Source organism: Hippocampus zosterae, chromosome 12 (genome assembly GCF_025434085.1).
Source record: "Hippocampus zosterae strain Florida chromosome 12, ASM2543408v3, whole genome shotgun sequence".
Classification (NCBI taxonomy): Eukaryota; Metazoa; Chordata; class Actinopteri; order Syngnathiformes; family Syngnathidae; genus Hippocampus; species Hippocampus zosterae.
The window spans coordinates 724,747-746,578 of record NC_067462.1 but is presented as its reverse complement, the minus strand read 5'-3'; the positions used below and the strand labels follow the sequence as shown (position 1 = coordinate 746,578).

General features: G+C 53.3%; 3 protein-coding genes across 6 annotated transcripts; 2 read left to right on the top strand and 1 right to left on the bottom strand.

Moving 5' to 3' along the window:
• Positions 1–934: 934 nt before the first annotated feature.
• On the bottom strand, positions 935–2,089 carry c12h2orf69 (chromosome 12 C2orf69 homolog). Its single transcript, XM_052081879.1, has 3 exons — positions 2,081–2,089; positions 1,557–1,795; positions 935–1,412 (listed from the first exon to the last, which is right to left on the bottom strand). The coding sequence occupies exons 1-3, from the start codon at positions 2,087–2,089 to the stop codon at positions 935–937; spliced, it is 726 nt and encodes a 241-aa protein (XP_051937839.1).
• Positions 2,090–2,267: 178 nt separating this feature from the next.
• Positions 2,268–7,046, top strand: ftcdnl1 (formiminotransferase cyclodeaminase N-terminal like 1). The gene is made up of 6 exons (XM_052082058.1): positions 2,268–2,383; positions 5,589–5,707; positions 5,888–5,983; positions 6,060–6,215; positions 6,290–6,478; positions 6,583–7,046. The coding sequence occupies exons 1-6, from the start codon at positions 2,295–2,297 to the stop codon at positions 7,017–7,019; spliced, it is 1,086 nt and encodes a 361-aa protein (XP_051938018.1). The 5' UTR covers positions 2,268–2,294; the 3' UTR covers positions 7,020–7,046.
• Positions 7,047–9,014: 1,968 nt separating this feature from the next.
• On the top strand, positions 9,015–21,444 carry LOC127611454 (nck-associated protein 5-like). Of its 4 annotated transcripts, XM_052081986.1 has the most exons (13): positions 9,015–9,233; positions 11,787–11,877; positions 11,968–12,120; positions 12,282–12,350; positions 12,692–12,730; positions 12,820–12,939; positions 13,325–13,498; positions 13,580–16,035; positions 16,175–16,289; positions 16,393–16,450; positions 18,040–18,411; positions 18,671–18,766; positions 19,348–21,444. In XM_052081986.1, coding segments are annotated over exons 2-13 (3,744 nt in total). In that variant the 5' UTR covers positions 9,015–9,233; position 11,787; the 3' UTR covers positions 19,350–21,444. The 4 variants fall into 4 exon arrangements, with proteins under 4 accessions (XP_051937946.1, XP_051937947.1, XP_051937945.1 ...); XM_052081987.1 differs by lacking the exon at positions 18,040–18,411; XM_052081985.1 differs by lacking the exon at positions 19,348–21,444 and having other exon boundaries at positions 18,671–19,222.
• The last annotated feature ends 388 nt before the right edge of the window (positions 21,445–21,832 follow it).

Genomic DNA, 21,832 nt, shown 5'->3' with positions numbered 1-21,832 from the left:
TATGAGCTGTCATTCTGCATTTTAAAAAAAGATGCATCCTTTTTTATTGTTTTGCTTTGACATGCTCATTGAAACGTGAGCGCTGGAGGATTAATGGCATTGCGAGTCAGCGTTTTGGGTCACCAGCCTGATCGTGGAATGAATGAAAGTCGTATCTCAAGGCACCATGTCTTCAAGTTGACTTGGAGCAAGAAAAAAAAAAGTACTTGTCAAGAAATAGTCGGGAGACGCGAAGCGCGGCCCTCGTTTGTTTCTTTTGGACCGCGTTTCTTATTTAACGTACCAGCAATGTGATTGCCAACCAGCTCATGTTTTGTGATCAAGCGCACACAAGCTAATGCCGATTCAGGCATCGCGGTGCTTCATAATGCTTATTAAAGATTGGAGAAATGATGAAACTCCTTTGTCCCACGTGGTTGATTTTTGCCTTGAGGCGCTTGCAAAAGGGATTGAGATGCCATTTGGCGGGTTTAAACATGGCACGTCGGAAGCCGTTCGGAAGATGGATGGATGTTTAAAAGTACGTAGCTGAAATTGGTGCCTCTGGCTGCCAGTTGTGGAATATAGCACGTCTGTCAAAACAAGGCCAGTCCAAGTTTTCAGCACCTTTTTAATTGCTTACATTTTTCCACAGTTTAAATTTTTTTGTTTTTTTTTCTGCTGTTGTCAATTTGATCCATAGCGCGATAGGACAGTTTTCATTTTCAGCTTGCTACAAGATCGTCGAACGGGGCAAGGAAACGGAATGATGGGCTTTGTTGCAGTCAACGTGAATAACGGCCGTCCGCGGTCACAACTTCAGTGTTGGGGGAGGGAGAAGTGTAAAACTCTCCAGGACCGGACCGGGGCACCCCTGCGCATACACCATCTGTCACAAGTTTTTGGCGAATAAGATCCAGAGCCACCCGATGATGTCGAACGCTGTCGAGGAGGCTCAGAATTCCCGAATGACCCGAAAGTGGTTTTCAATGGAAGGCGGTTCATCCGCAAAGTGGACTTTAGCGTACAGACGCGCCCCGAGCTCCTCCAGGGTCTTCACGAAACACGCGTGCTCCCGGCCCACCCAGGCCCGCGTGGGGTCTCGGACCTCGTACGGCGTCGCGTGGGCGTGGATCCCGATGCCGCTCGCGGCGAGCCGGCCCAGCACCCTCCTGTCCGTCACCCAGGTCTCGCTTCCCCCCGGGTGGCCGCCGTCCAGCCAGAACATGTCCGAAAGGCTTCCGGCAAAGTCCGAAATGCGCGGATCCGCCAGGGCGCCGCCCAGCTCGTGGACCACCTGGTTGAGGACCACGCAGCCTTTACTGAAGCCCACCAGGGTCAGGGAGAACCCGGCGTGTGTGCCACCGCCGTCGCCTGGAGCTCGGATGGCGTTTGGCAGGCCGGCTCGCTCCATCCCGTGGACCAGCAGGGACCTGCAACCGCAGTGGAGGTTAGTCCACAAATGCTTTTAAATGTACGTTTTCACAGCTTCTCCGGTCCTTGTGGCGGACACGTAAATTTCTACGCGTGACCCTCGTTAGCCAATGAAAGGGCGAAGAAAGCGAGTTTCCTCCAACCTGAGGTGGCGCAGCGCTCCGCCGTCGGGCGAGTACGGGGCGTGTTGCGGGGCGCCGAACATGTTGCTGTCCACAAAGTGGCGGTAGCCGCTGAACTTGTGCAGGTACATGCGCGAGGCGCGCACCACCCACACGTGGTGCCCGGGGAAGCGGCGGCCCAGCGTGACGCTCACCTGCTCCAAACTCCACGCCAGCCAGGGGGCGCACTCGGGCTGCGAGGCCATCTCCTCCTGGAAGTTCTGCCACACAGCGCAACACAAACGGACGCGACTTGCAGTTTCCTCCTTTGGATGACGGCCGAGTACGTTTTCGCAATTGAATAATGGCCGCTCAGAACATTTTCGCTCTTTTTATTTAGTGATGACGGAGGGCAGTTACACTTTTTGTGACATTTTCTCATTGTTGCGGTTCATTTTTGCAAATGGCCATTTTCCCGGTCTTCAGTTTCATCGGTGCCACGATGGACATTGGCGTCTTTCTCCCGTTTCTCACTTCTACCGCTCTGACGGCCACGTGTGAACCACCTGCCACATCTTTCGATCTGACCTCACTCACTGCGATGATAGTCGCGTGGCGTTTTCTCGTTTCACTTACTTTCACTCCCTTCTTGAAGTTGCCAACTCTGTGACCCCCCCACCCTCCACCCCCCAAGACCATTCAATGCAGTAGACTACAACCATGGCACAAGATCCTCTGTTGATTTCCCACCGAGAGTCGCCGATAGCTTTGCTCACCTGAATGTCCCCGTGGAAAAACACCACGTGCTTGCTACTACCGCCGTTGTCTTCTGGTGACTCGTGTCCATCTCCGGGCCGGAGGAGGAGCAGGTCGTTGAGCGCGTTTGGTTTGCACCCGGGCACGGCCAGTAGCTTGTGGAGCCTGGGCGCGCTCGTACCTTTGGAGTGTCCAACCGGGCTCCTGCTCGATGCGGAAGAGGAGGGCGGCGGCACCGAAGTCGTCATCGTCGCGTATTCGGCTGCAGCTGTCGTTAAGAGAATAAGTCATTCGGTCCGTTCAGTCCGGTGCGAGACAAGTATTTAGCTGCGAGCTCATAGGAGCAACCTCGGGGGGGATTTAGCAGCAAATCTAGCTCCGAGCTGGCCTTGATGTAAGCTTCCTCAGCTTTTGCACTTGACCCTACACGTTACGCGACGTCGCCTCTCTTGTTTTTCCAGGGCGCGCCCCAAAAAGTCGCCAGTTTGCGTTTACCTGATCAATTTTATGTGATTTGCCCACAGAGAGGCGCTGTTGATTAAAATCGCGCCACCGCGGTATACGGCGTTACTTGACTGCGCGTGGCAACACCACAACTGAGCATGCGCGAACGTCATGACGCAATAATGGCGGGGTGGCAAGTTCCCACTCACGATGATTCCTTCTTTTGTACTTCCGTTTTCGCTTGACGGCGACAAAACTTGAGACGACCTGCATTCGCATCGAATAAAGTTTTAATGCGATGCCTCGAAGATACAATAAACCGCACGCAAGGCACTACTGTCACGAGTTAAGATAATTCGCCCCTGTACCCGGAGCAGAGCCGAGCGCGCACGTAAACCAAGATGTGTCCCTCGCGGTTACTTCCGTGTTCGTTTGCGAGACGAGCCACACTCGCCTCGCCAAACACATTCAAACGCACTCCTTCAATAATACAGGAACGGTTACATTTGATATTCACTTATGTTGTGAGCATTTTATTTGAGTTATCTAAAATAAAATGGCAATTTAAAAACATTCAGAGGATTTAGCGACAGATTGGACTTTGCCCAATCGCTGTACTCTGCACTGCCAGCGGCGATCAGATACAGCGAGTGACTCTCAAGCGCTCGGTGACTATAAATTCAACATTTATTTGAGTGCTAACCGAGATTGTCATCTGAATGGCTACTTAAGTTCTCTAGTTCTAACACGGTAGTGATGTGTCGTTCGCGAACGAGCCGGCTCCAAGAGCCGGCTCTTTGAAGTGAACGATGGGATCCGGATCCCACCTCATTGGGAGCCGGCTCCTCATTGGGGAGCCGGAGGGGAGGGTTACACACGCACGCACGCACGCACGCACACACACGCTGCAGTTTAGAGAAGGGGGAGGGGTTAGAGAAGAGACACACACAGCAGCACACTGAGCAGCACGCGAACAAGACAGACGAGGAGACGAGAGAGCTAGTTAGTGAAAAAAAAACAACACGGTGGAAAGTGGAAAGGTGAGAAAATGGATAGGAAACGCAGTGAAATGTGGACTCATTTCAATTTAATCGATAGTTCAAAGGCAGCGTGTAGACTGTGCAAGGTTAAAATATCCCATAGATCAGGCTCCACAAATAACCTGCACAGGCACATCAGAAATGTCCACCCATCAGTACAATTTGAAGAGAAAAGACAAGCAAGGGAACCAGATATTAATGAAGGTGCTAGTGTGTCTGCAACTGTTGCTGCTGCAATGTCACAACTGCCTAGATGTACAACCCAGAGCTCTATGAGCCACTTTATGCAAAAAGCTATAAAACCACCAAAACAGAACACATTTGACGAGGAACTGGGTAAAATGATTGCAAGGGATTTTCATCCATTTTGTGTTGGCTGTGTGTTGTTGCAACATCTGTCCCCTCAGAGAGAATCTTCTCCAAAACAGGGCTAATATTAACAGAGAGGAGAAACAGGATCAACCCCTCAAAGCTGAGGCACTTGGTTTTTCTTTATGCCAATCTTCGCTAAAGACAAGCTAAAACCTTTACCTGGATGCTGCTTTTTTTCTTTTTGTTTTACAATTTTTAATTTATAATTTGTTGTGTGGTGTTCAAAGCTTACTTATATTTTACTGTAAATAGTTAAAAGCTTATAAATATACACATTCAGAGATTGGAACTTTTTGACAACCTTGTTTTGAGATGGGTCTTTGTACTTTGTTTTTATTTTTGTAGCACTCCATGTTGAGTATGTTCAGAAGAATATAAATAAAGTCATATAAATAATAAATATTTGATATAATGTCTATTTGTTGCATTAGTACTTCATTTTACACATAATATTACGTTATTTTTGGTATTAAATTAATTTAAGCAACAAAAAAAACTGAGGAGCCATTTGGGAGCCGAAAGAGCCGGCTCTTTTTAGGGAGCCGATCCAAAAGAGCCGGCTCTCTAAAAGGAGCCGGAATTCCCATCACTATAACACGGACCATAGTAGGTAAGGGACAGGAAGTGTAACTGCCCAGCGCTCAGCACCATGGCGCGTTAGAGTAAATGTTTTCCTTCAGGGCACTAGCAAATCGTCTGAAACGGAGAATAAACTGTATTTACTTTCAAAAATTCCTGTCTCCAAAGAGGTCTAGGAGTGAACGAAACAACACATCGAGCATGGGGGGAAGAGAACACAGAACCCGCGCTAACTGTTAAATGTAACAAGTGAAAATCACACACTTCGGCCTCTTTTGCACATATAACTCAGCGACATGTAATGTTGCTCTTTCGGAAAAAGAAGACACTCATTTCACAAAGAGGACAAAATATTGGTGGTGACCGTTCCGGAAAAAAGGAACATTTATGACTATTCCAAAAAGAAGATACATTTTGATGTTGCCGTTACCCAAAAGGAGAACCAAAAACTGACGTTCCACATTCCTACAAAGAAGACAAACTGTTTCTTTTGCGACTTCCTATAAGGAAGACAAACTATTGACCTTGCACTTTCCTGAAAACAAATCACATTGTATTTCAATCTCCCAAAGAGAAGGCAAAGTATAATTTTTTTCCCCAAAAAACATGCATGCTAGTTCACCTAAACACTCAACCATGTCCCTCGACATGAGTAAATCTTCATGTGTCCTAGCATGAAGGCAGATGTACTTTCTGAAAGACTTAAACTTAACAAATGGAATTTCTCAATCGGTAACCACTGCCTGTTTTTTGTTTTTTTTTTAAACAATTGACTCCAAATGTCATTACATGTCTTCTTTTTTACGTAAAAAATAATCCCAATGTACATCTGGTGTGCTTCTGTTTTCGACCCCAATTTGATGGAATTATTCTATTATTGCAGAAACATGACGACCACTTCAATGGGACGACGCCTGGTGACGTGCCTGCTCAACGTGTCGGAGGCTCGCAGGAAGGACGTGGTGGAACGCGTGGCCAAGGCCGCCTTATACGACTCTCAAGGCAAGTGTGGAACGCAAGCGCCAGTACCCCCTCGGACACCAATAATTGGGTGGACGTGTCTATGGATAGAGGATGTGAAGAAAAGTCTCCAGGGCCCAAAGTGAAGAGGAGGTCAGCCATTTTGTTTTGAAGCAGCAAAAAAACTCTTGAGCAAATGATGTCTTGATTCCGATGGGGCAGGCGTTCGAAGAGACGGGACCGCCGTGCTGAACATCTTCAATGACCGTGACTACAACCGCTCCGTTATCACAATTGTGGCCACTGTTGAAGGCATCGGTAAGTACGGACTCACATTTACTGATGCCCCCCCCCAAAAAAGGATATAATGATTATTCTTTTTTCTGTCTTTCAGGGGAGGCCGTGTTGTCTGCCTGCGAGAAAGCCTGCGAACTGATTGACATGCGCGACCACTCGGGCGTTCACCCGTGTTTGGGTGCCGTGGACCTGGTCCCCATCTACCCCCTGGGGGAGGACGTGGGCCCCGACGACTGTGCTCGAGAGTCTCGCGGTGAGATCCCGTCGGCGCGGAGGTTCTTTTTATCCGACTTTGCCGCCTTCCTGACTTTGTGGGGCTTCGTCCAGCGGTGGCGGTGGGCCTGACCCGGCGAGTGCCGGGAACCAGCGTCTTCCTCTTCGGGTGGGCGGACGCCCCGCATCAGCGGGCACTGGCGCAGAGGAGGAAGGAGATGGGCTGGTTCAAGAAGACGCCCGACTTGAACGGCGTGAGGCCCTGCGTCGGGCCCGTGCCACGCCAACGCTTCGGCCTCACCGGTAGGTCCCAAAAAATTTTCTTGGAGAGGACAATAAGAAAGAAGCTCGACTTGACGGTCGGGCGGCGTGCGTGCGCTCACAGTCTTCCTTTGCTGTGGTCGCAGGCGTCGGGGCCAGCCCCTACGTCATGAACTGCAACGTGACTATCGACACGCAGGATCTGGCCGTAGGACGGCGCATCGCCGCCGCCATCAGGGAATCCGCACCGGGGGGTCTCCCGGGGGTCCGGGTCTTGGCCCTGCCGCACGAGGGCGCCGTGGAGATCGCCTGCAACGTGGAGAGCGTGCCGGGGGCCGGGCCCTGCCCGAGCGACGCCGCGGCGCCCTGGCCGTCCTTCAGCGTCGGGGGGCGGCCGTACTGTCACGTTCCGGCCGGTGTCATCGCCGCCAGGGTCGCCCGGCTGGCGGCCGGGCACGGCGTGGCCACCCGGCGCGCCGCCTTGGTGGGCTTCAGCCCCATCGAGTGTCGGGGCTTGGCCGAGTCGGCTCTGTCTCGGGGGGTTGGGGAATTTTGGAAAGAGCGGCAAGGCGTGCGCATGTGAAAATAAATTTGGAGTCAAGACCGCCTCGCACCGAGGACTCTGTTTTGAAAGGATTCCGACGCGAACGTGACCTGGAAGGTGCGCCAAAATGGCTGCTTCAAAACAAAATGGCCGCCACACCCTGTTCAATTTCAAGCTTTTCCAACCAAATACTATTTATGTATTTATATCTTTATTTGGGGGGCGTAGCGGGGGGGGGCATCTTATTCTAATCGACATCTGGCCAAATTGAATGTTGAACCGTGAAACTTGTGTCTAAGGCTCATCGCAAACAAATGAGGAGGAATGAAGAATCCACTTCAAATGGCCGCTCGACATCGCAGTGGCCAACTTCAGACCTTCCTTCTCGCGCGCTGGGGCGACTTTTGCTATTTGACCGAGCAGATGCCGACGAAAATGGCTCGTGGCTGGCGGGGAAATGCCGAGACAAGCGCGACTCTCGTTGTGAACGTTTCACGAGTCAACCGGCGGCTGGTCATCCATCGCGCGTCGGCGCAAATCCAACATGGCCGGACTGAGCACCTTTCGCGGCTTTTTGCTCGTCGACGCCAACTTGAGTGGATGTTGTTCTGTTGGGATTTCAAGGGCGACGCATGGACCGATTCCGGTGAGGCTGCCAACGCGCTTTGATTGGCGCATTGACTCTTTGTCCGTTCTGTTGTAGGGCGCAAAGACAAAGCAAACGGTGAGTTGTCGACTCTTTCAATCAGGAGGGCCAGCGTCAAGCGCGCCGTGGCTTCAGTGGACCGCTTGGGCGAGATAAAGGAGGGTGAGTTCATCCAACGCTCCTGAAGGTCGGCCCGCGAGTCAGTCTTTGTGAAATCGTTTGCTTCCGTTGTCGCTTTTCACGTTACATAAGATGACGACCCCCCCCCACCCCCACCCCCCTTCCCCGGCCCCTTTCATCGCTCGGTAAGTCTTTGTACGCCATCCGACTGAAGCTTTAGTCCCGCAGAAAGCACGGCAGCCTCTCGGCCTTCTCTTTTCTTTTCGTCTTGCCTCCAACGTTGCCATTGCCGGGCAAAGGCCTTTGCGTGAGCACGCGCGCCGAGCATCACGACTTAAAGTAGGTCAAAGCGGAAGCCCAGAGGTATTCTCCGCGCAACGCGCACACATATGAATGCATCTTTCAAACGCTCACGTTCGGCAGCGAGCGGCTCGATATGAATCGCCTTCTTGGAGGTGAGCCGACAAGAGCCGCGTGACAAAGCGCACTCGCCCGTGATTATCGTCCACCCTAAAAGAGACACTTGAGTGCATTTTTTTTTTGCTCGCCGCATGCGTGCGTGAGCGATGCGCTTGCTTTGACGTAATTCTTGTTGGCAGCGTATCATCCGAGATGCGAGCACGTGGGTGACGGCGTAGTGAAAATAGAGCAGCTTATTTCCTCACGTCTTCCTCCGCCAAGCCTTCTATAAATACACACAGCTAGCTCTCTGTTGTCGCTTTACAAAGACCCCCCCCCCACCCGCCCCCAATTTGTCCAATTTTTCCTCATAATTGCGCACTTCTCCTCTGCCGCAGTCATCCAATGTGAAGCAATGTGTGCCGCGTCTCGACGCAAGGAAACATTGGCTTCGGAAAAAGAGCAACAAAAAAAAAAGAGGATTACAAAGGGGGGTGGGGGGGGGGCGCCGGAGCCGATCCCAGCCGTCTTCGGGCAGTCGGCGGGGGACACCCTGAACCGCTCGCCAGCCAATCGCATTCAACAAACAAAATCTTCCTGCAACAAACAAAATCAAACAACCCCCCCCCAACCCCCCACCCCCGACACATGCTCAGCATCCTCTGGCCAGCCGAGAAAGCGAAAGAGCGAGAAAAGAGAGAGGGAGGGCGAGCGAGAGCAAGAGCAGCGAGCTGGAAACGCGGCTGAGCATCACAGGAAGACGCAAATAGAGCCATAAAGCGACAAATCAGGCGGCGGGGGCGGTAAGGGGGGGGGCGAGACGAGGAGGAGGAAAACTGCCTGCCGAGTCCTTGGCAGAGCCGCGCTTGCTTCAAGATCCTCTCTTTTTGCTCCCTTTCCTTTTTTCCTTTTTTGTGTGTGCGTGTGAGCGGAGAGGAGAGGAGGATGCGAGAACCTGGCGGCTCCACCTGAGGCCGGAATCCGCGCAGGCAGGTCGGGATGGATGGGCGGCCGGCGCCGACCCAGATTCCCCGCTCCGCACCGCTCACCGGCGCTCCAGGGATGTGACGACGTCGCTCCCCGGCGAGGTAAGCGGTGGCACTCGAGGAGGAGCCGCGCGCCAACGCCCTCGGCCCCTCGCTTCGGTTTAGCTTAGCTTTGGGTCATTTCGAAGGGAGACACCGCCGCGCGCAATTCGGACATGCCGGCGTGCTTTTGCCATCATTAGCGTGCCGGTATGTCACGCAAAGCAAAAAGGTGCCCGTTGTTTAGAGAGAGAGAGAGAGAAAAAAATTGCAGGTGATTTTCACGACTGAACAATCGGGGAGCGACACGGCGGAAGACGGGTCAGCACCTCCGCCTCACGGCGCAGAGGTCACGACAGGTCACGGGTCCCCTGCGGGGAGTTTGCGTCCACATTCCAAAAATATGACCGCTAGCGCTCCAAATGGTCCGACGGTGCGCGCGATTGCTCGTATTTCCGCGTGTGCCCCGCCATTGGCTGGCGACCGGTTCAGGGTGCACCCCGCAAACCAAAAAATCGAAAGACTTGCTCTTTTTTTTTTCCCCAAGAAAAAAGTCGGGACATCACGATACCACTTGATATCTTTAACCCTCGTTCTCGTTTCCATACTGTCATAAATAAACACGTATTGTCATCAGATTGGACGTTTTTCAAGCCTCCAAGTTGTGTGGTGATGGCAATTGAAAACCAGTCGCCACGCTTGAAACGCTTTGGAATTTGTGAGCGTAACCTCTAAAATGTGCCTTTCTCCTGGTGATCTTCACTCAAATATGAGCTCATTCTCCTGGCAGATTCTCTTCGCGGTGCTGGGATGGTTCAATCGGGTGGGGTGGCAGAGGAAAACCTCATTCCCGGTTGAGGGTTTCGGCCGTGGCTTCGGCCTCCGTCGCGACCGTACTTCCTAGCGACGGAGGACCGAAGCGCCGAAGCGTGCTTTGCGCAGCGCCCGCATGCATAATGCAAACATTGGGAGACGCGGCACGCGCGGCAAATCGGCGAGGAGCCGAGAAACTAGGCTAAGCCCAGTCCCGCATCCATAATTGACTCCCTCCTGGGGGCTCCGGGGAGGCTTTGGCTCGCGCGAGCGTTGCAATGCCGCCCCGACAGACAACAAATAAGTAGCGCGTACTCGCTCCCCAAAGATCAAGAGCTGTCTGGCGCCAGCGAGACGTGCCAGTGGAAAAATCAACTCTTGACGGCTTGCGTCCGGACAAGTTGATCTTGTGTTGATCTCGTTACACACATTTTATATGTAAATGTGTGTGTGTGTGTGTGTGTGTGTAGCCGATAGCGGCCCATTTGGGCTAATGCTAACAGGCCGCATACTTTTCCAAACACAGATTGGAAAACGCGCGAAAGCTCGTCGTCTTCTTCCTATGGATGCCCCATTTTTTTTTTTTTGTTCTGTCACTGTGCCCACCGTAGCGCACTGAAATGTAGTTTGGGCGCTCGGGGGGGAGGGGGAGGGGTGCTGCTGCTGCGCGCTTGTCAGCGTAACGGCTTCATGAGTCACGGACGAGGAAAAATGTTGAGCCCAAGTGGGTTTGTCGTGACCTCGGCGTAGACTGCGCACAGTTTGCATGGATTCCATAGGACCGGTTGGGCTCTATTGTGCAGCCACGTTTTTAAAAAAAGGGGGTCAGCATTAGCCCAGAGGTTGGAGGATCCCACCAAGGCGGAGGCAATCCACGTCACGGAGCTCGTCGAAGGCGGCGCTCCGTGGCGAACGGCTCCATTGGCCACTCAACGTGGCGAGGACAAAGCCGCCGGCAAGCGGACGCAATTAGGGCCACCCGTGGCTTTGTACGGCACCGCGGCCCATTTCAATGGATACCATCCGGAGGCGAAAGGGGGAAGGGGGCGGCTTTCGTTCCGCTGGCTCGGCATCGACGCGCCGTCCGGCGTCTTCACAATTTGTCTTTGCTTTGCGATCTACAAGTGAGGGAGGGTTGTCCACCGGCAAACGGTCTCAAGCTCGGCTCTGAAACGCAGTCATTTCAAATTGGACGTTGGGATGACTGCAACGCGCTTGACTTTGGAGTCCGACGATCCTCCATCAGGCGTCTCCAGTTGGGCCAGAATGCCGCCGCTCGCCTCTCGACTGCGACTCGTAGAAAGAGGGAGCGCCTCACTCCTACTCTGAAATGGTCTTGAAATTGTACAGATGCTCTGAATCTATATTTTGCTTGTTCGTAGAAGTAAAAATGAAATCGCCATCAGACGTCTTTAGTCGTCTCCGACCGAAATCCTTCTGATTCTTGTCAGGATGAAGGACAACGATCGCACGCACATTTGTGTATTTTTAAAAGCACGCCGGCAATAAATAGCTCTCGCTCAAAGGCTGAACTCGTCTGCTCAGAAAAAAAATAAAGAAAGAAGCCGCGGCACCAGATTAGACTGCGAGAGCGACAGAACGGTACAACGTCGTCTCAGCGGGGTAACAACCTTTGCAACGTCAACCGTCTTCAAAAACTGCTAAAAATATCACCCGGCTGCGGGGAAAGTATTTCTGGACGGCTTCAAAAGTGTCCAGCCGCACCAAAGCCGTCACACAAGCCGTTGCTTTGAGTCCGTTCGGGGTCAGATTGTTGAAAAAAGTCTTTGTGTCAAAATGCAGGATGGAGGAGACGGTGCGATCCCTACTCCAGAAGCAGGACTCATTGGATGGCCCCGAGGTGGACCCACTGGACCTGATGAAAGCATACAAGGTAGCAAAGACTCGGCAAAGCTCTCGTGAGAACGGGGCCGGGTTCAAGTCCTCTCGGTAAATGCCGGCGCGTCTCCGCTTTGTGTCGCAGGACAAACTTTTGGAGGAAATGTGGAAGCAGCGGGACAGTTTGGAGGGTCCGCCGGCTTCGGAAACGGAGACGTCCAAAGCGCCGGAGGCCGGCGGCGGCCCGGAGGGAAGCGCCGACGGCGATTCCGTGCTCCGACGACTCCGAGCTTTGGAGGTAGGCGAGCGGGCGCCTTCCTTGCCGCTGCTCAAGGCCGTCAAAGGCGCAATTGGCACTTTGCGAGTTTTGCCCTCTGCCCGTCCGTGTTGTGTCGTCTCGCTCCGGTTCATCCGCCGATCGCGTTGAGCACCATCTTTTTCATCAAGTGTCTCCTCCAGGCTGAGAACTCGGCTCTGTCCTTGGAAAACGACAACCAGAGGAGGCAATACGAACGCTGCCTGGATGAGGTAAGGAATGGGCAAAAACACTTTGGCTCGTCTTTGTCTCGTCCGCAAAAGGGTCCCGCTTCTCGGCCCAAATACCAGAGTGGGGAGTTTGTCAAAGTGCGCCACCAAAAACCCCTCCGAGATTGCCACGCCTCAAACTAAAATGGCTGACTTCCCGTCCAGAATGCCGCCGCTGGCCTCTTGACCGCTCCTCGTAAGAGGGAGCACACACGTAGGGTCAGGTCTGCGGACCGGACATGATTAGAAGCACCAAGAACTAAACGGAGCGTCCCCCCCGGGGCTTTTTTTGTTGGAGGGTATATTTGAGGGCGCCTTCATTGTCGGCTCCTTTCTTGGTGCAGGTGGCCAACCAGGTGGTCCAGGCTCTGCTCACTCAAAAGGTGCGTGGCCATCCTCTCGGCCTACCAATGCCGGAGTCGGTAAAGTGTTTGACCCCCTCCCCCGCTCTCTGCCGATGTGGATTTGGCAGGACCTGAAAGAAGAATGTGTCAAGCTGCGCACGCGCGTCTTTGACTTGGAGCAGCAGAACCGCATACTGAGCGTCTTGTTCCAACAACGCCTGCGAATGTCGCCGAGTCCCGCGGCGCAGGTAAGAGCGCCAAACTCGCCCGACTTTTGGTTTCTTTTTTACCAATGTCGTACTTGGCCGACGAGTTTGTCGCTGGTGGAACCTTAGAAACGGCCAAATCGGGGTGGAATTTTTTCAAAAGCTCCAGTCATCCAACCTCAGCGCCACGCTTTGCCCAGTCGGGGTGGCCCAAATGCAAAGGTTTCTTGCCAATCCGTCTTCTGTTCTTGTGACAATCCGCAGCCAATTCAGGTGAATGTGAGGGCTTGTATTTGGTCAGAAAGGTGGAAATGAAATCCCCTCCGACTCCACTCGCACCGATAAATTTAGACCAAAAGGTCTGGCCCAGTCAGAAGCAGGCGGTGGAGCATTTACCCGAAAAGCAAAATGGTTTTCTTCTGTCCAGGAAATGCCAAGGAATGGAAAAGTGTCTACGGATGCAGGGAGGTGGCCCAGTCTCTTGAGTCTAACGTGCCCGCGCAGTAGCGCGAGCGGTAGCGATCCGTCTCCGTCCGGCGCCGGTAACCGACACTCCGGCGGCTCGCACACGTGGGCCGAGGGACGAGGCCTGTCCAAACAGGTGACCCACCTACTCCTCTCAAAACTCTCAAGGATGGGGGGCTTGTCGATTCATAGATGTTGACGCCCCTTTGCGACGCAGCGCGCCGCCGGTCGGGACAAGAGGACGAGCGCGGCCGCCGTTTCCGGCCATCGGACGGACCTCGGCTCGGAGGGAGACCGCGTCCCGGAAGGCCTCGAGCGTCTTCAGACCTGCGTCTCGAAGGAGAAACCCTACCCCGGGTCCGCCACGCCACGCGAGGATGGAGCGATGTCGAACGAGGGCATCCACTCGCCGGGCGTCAAGAGTAAGCCGCCGGGAACGACGGCCGAGACGGACAAAAACGCAAACATGGGGATCGTCGTGGCGGACCCCGTTGAGAGCGGCAACGACTCACGTGTGTCGCTGAGTCAGGAATCCGGTGACAACGTGGCAGGAGGGGTCCTGACCGAAGAAGGGTCCAGAGAATCTTTTGGGAACACCGTTTCGGACAACTTCGTATTCTCTGCGGGCCCACCCGGGACCCTGGAAAAAGAAAGTCTCCACTCGCGAGAAGAAAGCCAGAACTTTGCCGTCACGTTGAGCGACGGCAACAACAACCGGGAAGGATCCAGTGAGCGCAAATCCCGGCTGGACCTCACGGACTCGGAATCCCGAGCGGGGGGCGGGACCCCGGCCGTGCGGCATTCTGCCGCCGGGGCTTTGAGCTGCGTGAGCGAAGCCAGACAGCGCAGCTCTTCGGCGGAGGTTTCTCACCCAAGCGACGGCGGGCTTTCAAGGAAACCCAAACAGCAGCTCTGCGACTCGGCCAGGAAGGCGTTCATCCTGCGCAGCAAGAGCGCCGACGCCGGACCGGAACAGCACAAACACGTCCGCTCGCCGCTGCACCAAAACCTCATCCCGGGGCACAAATCCGGGAGCCCCGACAAAAGGCCCGGTCGCGGAAAAACGCTCAGTTCGGGCCACGAGGCCCGAAAAGACAATGACTCGGCATCCCCGACTTGCAAGTCTTTGGAGCGCGTACAACAGCGCTCGCCTCTCGCGTCGCCTGTCAAAAGCGCTTCGGTGACCAAAGCCGTCGAGGTGGAGGAAGATTCAAAGGTTCCGGCGAGACAGCCGCCATCCGCGAGAATTGCGTCCGGCGTGGAGGAGCGCGCCGACATCCGACACCGGGAGCGGCCGGCGGACCCGTTCTCTCCGGAACTCGGCTCTCCGTCCGCACCGACTTCGCTCCCGCTCGGAACCGTGTCGGACTCCGGACATGCCGATCGTCCTCAGAGCGCCACTGTGGGAAAGACTTTGTCGGGTCAACCGACTGGCTTTTCGCCAGACAATCAAGCCGCCGAACCGGTCTTCGGCGTCCAAACGGCCGTCCCCGCTCTCGAAACGCGGGATTTGGAATCTGCCGTCGCTTACCGCGGCGGAATGGTCGCAGCCTCTTTGTTACCAAGTCCCAATGTCTTACAACGCACTCAGCAGAGCATTAGCGAGCCAAAACTTTCCGAAGTCCCGCCTCAGACGTACTGCAACGTCTACTATCACAAGTGCCAAAATTCCGGGTCCAGGGCCGCAAAAATGTCTCTTCCCGCAAACGCGAGATCCCACGAGGCCATCTCGGGAACAGAAAGCGGCGCGTTGGTCACGCTGGCTCGCCAGAACGGGGATGAGCCGAGGGCATCCGCGAAAGGCATCCAAACCTACCAGACGTACGTTTGTGACCCCCGCGTGATGAATGAAGGCGGCGGAGCCCGGCAGAAGATCGAGACCCGTTGCAATTCCCTGGATTCCGAGCCCTGCCGGCCGCCGGGAGGCGGGGCCATGCCGGACTGGGGCTTCGACGAGGAGGGCTGGCTCTTCAAGCGTTCCGTCTCCGTGTCCACCAGACCCCCGCTGAGGCCGGTGATGGGCACCAACGGGGCCAAGGCTCGAAGCCAGAGCTTCGGCGCCCGCTACGTGGACCGCCCCGGCTTCAATCGGTCCGGCAAGGTGCGAACGCAGATCAAAACGCACTCCGGGAGCTCCCTCAACTCCTTGGGCGACCTTCTCCCGGGAAGCGTGAGCTGCTCCGGTAGCTACCGCTGCACCGTGAACCGATCCCTCCTGGACAACTTCCTCATCGAGGAAGGCCTGGCGGTTCCCCCGAGTCCGGGCTCATCCGGCGAAAGACTCCAGAGTCTTCAACTCCAACGGGAACAAGCCAAACGCCTTCAAATCGAGCAACAGTTCTGCAGCGCCTTTGGAGAACCTGTCTGCGAAGAACCCCAGAGGCAGAATACCATCACCACCATTGAGGAGAAGGTGATGCTCGGCATCGAGGAGAACTTGCACAAGTCTCAGGAGCAGGAGAGGAGCGGCGAAGTCAAGCAGAAATCCGGATCCGCCTTGGCCAACTGGTTCGGCTTTCGCAAGGGGAAGATTCCCGCGCCCGGCGGCAAGAAGGCGGACGCGGCCAAGGCGAAAGAAGAGAAGAGGGATCAGAAGATGACCTCGCTGCTCGGGGGCAAGCAGACCAAGACGGACAAGAAGAGCGACCGGAGAAAAAGTGACCCCAAAGACTGGTAAGACCCGTTCCGCGCTTCTCTTTTGGGTTTTTCTTTTTGGCAGCTGCGCCGCGCGTCGAATAAGACTCATAAGTCCAACCGCGGACAATTCCGAGCCACCGTCGCAATTTGTTCTCGAACGCCTGCTTTGTTTCAGCTCGGCGGGAAGGAGGGAGTCGCACGACGCGGTGCGCGCCTGCATCGCCGTGCCTTGCCCGGGAATGTCGCTTCACGACACGCAAGGACGCATCCACGCCATCGGGGACGTGCAGGTGGAGTCCGCGCACCGCCCATGTTGTCTTGTCGCCGCCGCGCTCGTCGGGCGCCGATGCTGATCCTTTCTCTTGTGCCCCGACCGCATCGACGATGCGCCAGAGAACGGACGCTGGAAACGGAGCCCTGATCAAGACCACCCTCCAGGATGCCGTCATCGGTAAGCTTCTGCTTTTGCGCCTGCCTCGGCCGACGGCCGCCATCTTTTCAGAGTCGAGTTGGGATTTGCCAGCTTACAGTTTGCGGAGAGTCGCAAAGACCGCGTATGAAATGCACGCGCGAGCCCGCAAAGGCCTCCGGACTATCTCAACGAAGCCTCTCCCGACGACTTTGTGCATTGTTCCAAATGGTGTAGACCAGATGGAAGCGGTTTTTGCAGGAAGGGCAACGTGACATCGTCACCTCCGAACGAATAATAGCTCGTGTCCGACGGGCCGCCCGCGCTCTTTTCATTGACATCGCGCGGACGATGCCGACTTTAAAAGATGTACCGTGATCGTGACAGGAGCTTCCTCGGACCAATACGGACAGTCGGCGTTGTGAAGGTAAAGCTCCCCCCGAGTGTGTAAGTGCGTGAGTGTCGGCTCAGCATGCTTTCACGCTGCCGTCGCCGCTGTCCTCATATGTTGAGAGGGTGACCCCATTTTGGATCTAATTGTCTGAATTAGATCTCCAGTCATTGTTTATATGCTCGTGTTTTGCTGTGCGTCATGTTTGGTGACTCAAAGTGGGCACGAGACTCATCCCAGGAGCGCGTCACCGTTCGGTCTTCCCAGGCTTTGACCCTTTGGAATAGGTTACGCGTGCTCGAGTGGGGAGACGCTTCACGACAAGCGATTGTACGATTTTTGTACAATATGATTGATTTGGACCAGATTGTTCATTTATGGCTCAATCTAACCCCCCCCCCCCCCCACACACACACACACACACTCACATTATAACCCAACGCTAGGCAGTCGTTGGACGATGAGATGAAATCCGCGCAGGCAGCGGTCGTATTTTCGGGCCATCCCGTGATGCATTTCATGGTCAGTGTGGTGGACGCATGCTGGTTGTTGAATGTCAACCGCTTTGTGACATTGACAGCGCTGCTTCAAGTGGACTCCCTGCAATCGGCTCTTTTGCTCTTTTCGTTTGTCGCAACTTGTTTTGTCGGCGCATGACTCCGCGGCAGCCTCCGCGGGAATTGGACCAAAACTTTGGAGCGGGAAAAGCGTGGCCGGGCATTGAAAATATATTCTTCCGTCAATAGTCAAGCAAAGCCAGGAGGAAATACGACAAATGATTCCAAATAGATCTCATTTATTAGGATTACAATTTGAAGCTTCAAATGAACCGTTTTCCCCCCTAAAACGGGGCTTCAAAAGAGGCTTCATTTGATTGTGTTGACGAGGAATGAAGCAATTTCAAATGACAAATGGAAGTTATTTGATTTGACTAATATGAATGAATGATGAATTATTCAGATACATTTATTTCATGACTGACACTAATTCGATGGACAAATTATTTCATGACATTGATGAATGACCGCCCCACCCCCTACCCCCACTCCCTCCTCAAAAAAAAAAGAGTCTCACTTAAGGTTAACTTACAAACTTTGCCCCCTTGCTGATCCCTGCCCGCCATTCTTCCAAATGGTTTTCAGGGCCACTACAGCCCCAGTGGTGTGTGTGTCCCCCCCCCCCCCCCCCCCCTTTCCTCGCCCTGCTTGCATCCCCGCCAACCGTTGTGCTTGTGCCTCAGGGTCCGGCCGGCAGATGCGAACCTTGGACAGCGGAATCGGGACCATCCCCCTCCCCGAATCCTGCTCCTTCTTCTCCTCCATCCTGCACCTCCTCCCCAAGTCCCCGTCATCGACCCCCGAACCTGAACCCGAGCCGCCTGTCGCTCGCTTTCCCGACTTCTCCGGCGAGGAGGCGTCCCCGTTGCCCCGGTGGAGGATCCCCTCGGGTTTTCGGGACGATCGCGCCGCGGCGCCTCCTTCTCCGTCCCACGTCCGGCCGCTGCCCTTCCCTAGCGTGGCCTTCCTCCGGCCCGTCCCGCCCCAACCTCGACCCTTTGTGACGTCTTCCCGTGTGTCTGATCCCCGCGACGTGACCCAGAGACCCCCGCAAGGTAAAGTACAGCAGAGTCGGACCGGGAAGCCACGAGACCTGAGGGGATTTGGGCTTCCAACAGACAATTGGGAGGCCTTGCTCCCAATGAGTCTGATGGAAAGAAATGGATCGCCGGGAGTCAATCTTGTCCTTCGAGGATTTCCGCCAAAGTTGTTGTTGTCGACTGGCGCATTCCGACCGCGTCCGACAGATTTTCTGTGATTGTTCTATAAACACGGCACATTTCCTCTGTTGGGTGTTTGTTTTTTTTTTCCCAGGTGGAATGGAACCAAAGAGGCTGACCTACATCAAGACAAAGACCAGAACTCCTGCCAGCCAGCAGAAGGAGCAGACCAGGCTGCAGCTGGCCAACTGTAAGGCCAAAAACTCTACGTTCAGTTCCAAATTTGCGCTTGTGCGACCCGCATGAAAGAAAACCACAGCAGCCGGCTCAACTCGAGTGTATTTCTCGAGCGCTTTCAAACAGCCGTCGCCGCGTACAAAGTGCCGTGCACGGATCAAGTAACATGTGTTGTAACAACAAAACAATACATCGGGAACAAAATGGTAGAAGGCACTAAAGTCTAGCCCTTCCTTTCTCAATTTCTCAAGAGCACTTTGTAATGTAAGCCTTCGTCACATCTCGGCCGGATTACTGTTCGGCACTTGACTTCGGAGTCAGCCGGTCCTCCACGAAGCGTCTCCAGTTGGTCCAAAATGCTGCTGCTCGTCTCTTGACTGCTACTCGTATACAGAGGGAGCGCGTCACTCCTAGACTGGCATCCCCTCCTTGGCTCATTTGAGAGCTCTTTTGATTTGGCCCGGCCCCTGCCCAGTGCCTCAGGTCTGCGGACCGGAGACTATTAGAAGTCCCGAGAAATAAGCGGGGGCTCTGAGAGGATGGAGCCTTTGCCTGAATGCTTTTCACTTCCTATTTCATTTCTTTCACTTTCAGAGCTTTGGACTCCATTTGGCGATGGGAAACTTTGGCATCGGGACCGCTTTCCTTCCCACAAGCGCAAGAAAATACCAGCGTGACACGTGCTGCTCTCTTGAGCGTCTATCGCACATCGCAACCGCCGTCGTGGTCACTTTCCAAGGGGGCCGTGCAAATGTCTCCAGTGTGTTCTTTGTTGTTGTTGGTCCGCAGCGATGACGTGAGGACAGTTTTCGCATTGGAACGTTACGGAACTCGCTCAGGGAAAACGTGGTCAATGTCTCTGATCGACACTGAAGAGGATTTGGGGCGCTTTTGTATGTCTCCTAACACACATTTGGATGTGTGACGACTTGATGTCAGTATTTACCTCACGTGGGTTCGTCAGCCGCGCGCTCGGATCCGAAAGGATAGCACGCCCGCCGCTGGCTGTCTGCTCGCTTTCTCCCTTGATGACGTCCGTCCATATGCATCTCCTTTCTCGTGCTGTTTCGCTCTTCCTATTTACATTCCTTTGTCGCTGCCGTGGCCACTTTTATGGGCTTTGCAGTCACTTCCTGTTTTGCTGACTTGCGCTCAACAAAAAAGTATCTTGTTCGGAAAGCATGCGGCGCCGTGCACAAGTTTTTGTTTTTAAGTTGACATTTCAGTAGATGGATATGTTTTGGTTTTTCATTCCTGGGTGATAAGTCCATCTCGAGGTGGGCCCTCAGAAGACGCATCCACTTCCGAGTTTGTTTCGAGTAGGAGGCCTAACATGGCTACTTTGTACCAAATTGGCCCACTTCCTGTTCCACGTGTCTATGTTTACGTTGACATTTTTGGGCGGGGGATGTTTTTTGTTTCCCTGTGTCCCATTTTTGCTGTCATGTCTTTTCGTCGGGTTTTTGTTTCCACCTGTTCTCGTCAGTGCTGTCCCATGTGTCGACCAATCAGCCAATCGGCTCCCTCCAGCGACTCGTAGCTTGTCCAGGTGTCCCTCATCGACGTGTCACTTTGCTTCTGTTTAGTTGGCTGGCTTTGTCACTTCACTGTTGCTGTTGCATGTTTTAGTTATGTTGTTTCCTCAGAATATTGTTTCAGTGGGTTGTTTCTTTTTTTTTTTTTTTACCTGTGCGTTTGTCGTTGTTTTTACTTTGTTGGTTTTGTATATTTGATACATGCCTATTTCGTTCTGGGGGAACTTTGTGTTTATTTAAATGTCCTTTTTTTGTTTCTCTCCGTTTGTGTCCACCTTTTACCTCCACATGATAAAAACTGTAGCACCTACAAAACACTTTTTCACCAGAATACACTTGCTTGCAAAAATCTGAGTTTTTGGGGCTGGGGTAGCCAGCCTGAAACTGGAGAGCCGGCAAGGCGCGAAAACAATTTCCACAACTTTGCACGGGGTACTGCTGAGTGAGCTTTGTGGGGGGGGGGGGGCTGCGGTGAATCGAAAATTAGATTCAATGTGAAAAAGGAGTGGGAGAAAATGGATGGGTTTTGAGAAATGGGTTTTTGGTCATTGAGGCAGCCACCGCTCACTTTGTTAATCACTTTGTTCGGCACCGTGTCGTTTACATATCAATCCCGTCACTACTGGGCCATATGGATATTTTGAGAGAAGATTCAAACTGTAGCGTTAGACCACTTATTTACCATGTTTATTCAAACTATGCTCACTTGCTATGTGCATGTTGATAGAGGAAAAAAAATATCGCCGTGGCGTTTGTACCCGTAGCAACACAAAGGTCTCATAGATAAGTGAGATGGTTTTTCATTGATCAGGGAAACCACCGGCAACAATGACATGCGGGTAGATGGAACATTGTTGTTGTGTTTAGGGGCCGGGGCTCATTATAATGAGTATGCATATTGTATTTTTTTTCACATTTACCTTGTATTTATTACACACCGCGTTGATTAGTGAATATTTTTTATTTATTGCACATTTATTGTGATTCTGCCTGACGTCGATGTTTTTTATGTAATAATCTGCGAATCAGTGACGTTTTTTGTTTTTCGTGATTGATTCCTATGCATTTATCACTTGTATACAATTCCATATTGCTTTGTTTTATGTTGGCGTGGGGAAAAAATAGGAATAAAGTATTTCAGTCCTTTTGACTTGAATTTATTTGCACTTGCGTTGTAATGGAACAACAACAACACCCTGAGTATCGTCAAATCCTGAAAATACGGCATGAACATTCACTATAGGACAGTACATTTGTACACAACGTGTAACGTCCGAGTTGAGGGGCTTTATCAGACCTCACCAACCATAATAAGAACTTCGGACCGATTTGGGAGCGTCGCCCCTTTATTGCGTCCACCCACACCACGGGCGCTCTCTTTAGTGCGTCGCCTCTCTCTGACGTCACCATAAACTAGGCGGAAGAAACGGAGATCCAGAGTGTGCGCTGCCCGAGCCCAGCTCCAAAGTTAAAGTTAAAGTTAGGCAATGGTAATATATGTCAGGAACAACCCGTTCGTGCACCATATAATAATTTTATAAAGC

Excerpts from the sequence above, each read along its gene's own strand:
- c12h2orf69 (XM_052081879.1), bottom strand. Across the intron at positions 1,413-1,556 it reads GGAGCGCTGCGCCACCTCAG|GTCCCTGCTGGTCCACGGGA; the intron begins GTTGGAGGAAAC and ends CTGCGGTTGCAG.
- ftcdnl1 (XM_052082058.1), top strand. The coding sequence starts at position 2,295 with ATGTCCCCGTGGAAAAACACCACGTGCTTGCTACTACCGCCGTTGTCT. Across the intron at positions 5,708-5,887 it reads CGCCTTATACGACTCTCAAG|GCGTTCGAAGAGACGGGACC; the intron begins GCAAGTGTGGAA and ends CCGATGGGGCAG. Across the intron at positions 6,216-6,289 it reads CTGTGCTCGAGAGTCTCGCG|CGGTGGCGGTGGGCCTGACC; the intron begins GTGAGATCCCGT and ends GGCTTCGTCCAG.
- LOC127611454 (XM_052081985.1), top strand. The coding sequence starts at position 11,788 with ATGGAGGAGACGGTGCGATCCCTACTCCAGAAGCAGGACTCATTGGAT. Across the intron at positions 12,731-12,819 it reads AGGCTCTGCTCACTCAAAAG|GACCTGAAAGAAGAATGTGT; the intron begins GTGCGTGGCCAT and ends TGGATTTGGCAG. Across the intron at positions 12,940-13,324 it reads CGCCGAGTCCCGCGGCGCAG|GAAATGCCAAGGAATGGAAA; the intron begins GTAAGAGCGCCA and ends TCTTCTGTCCAG.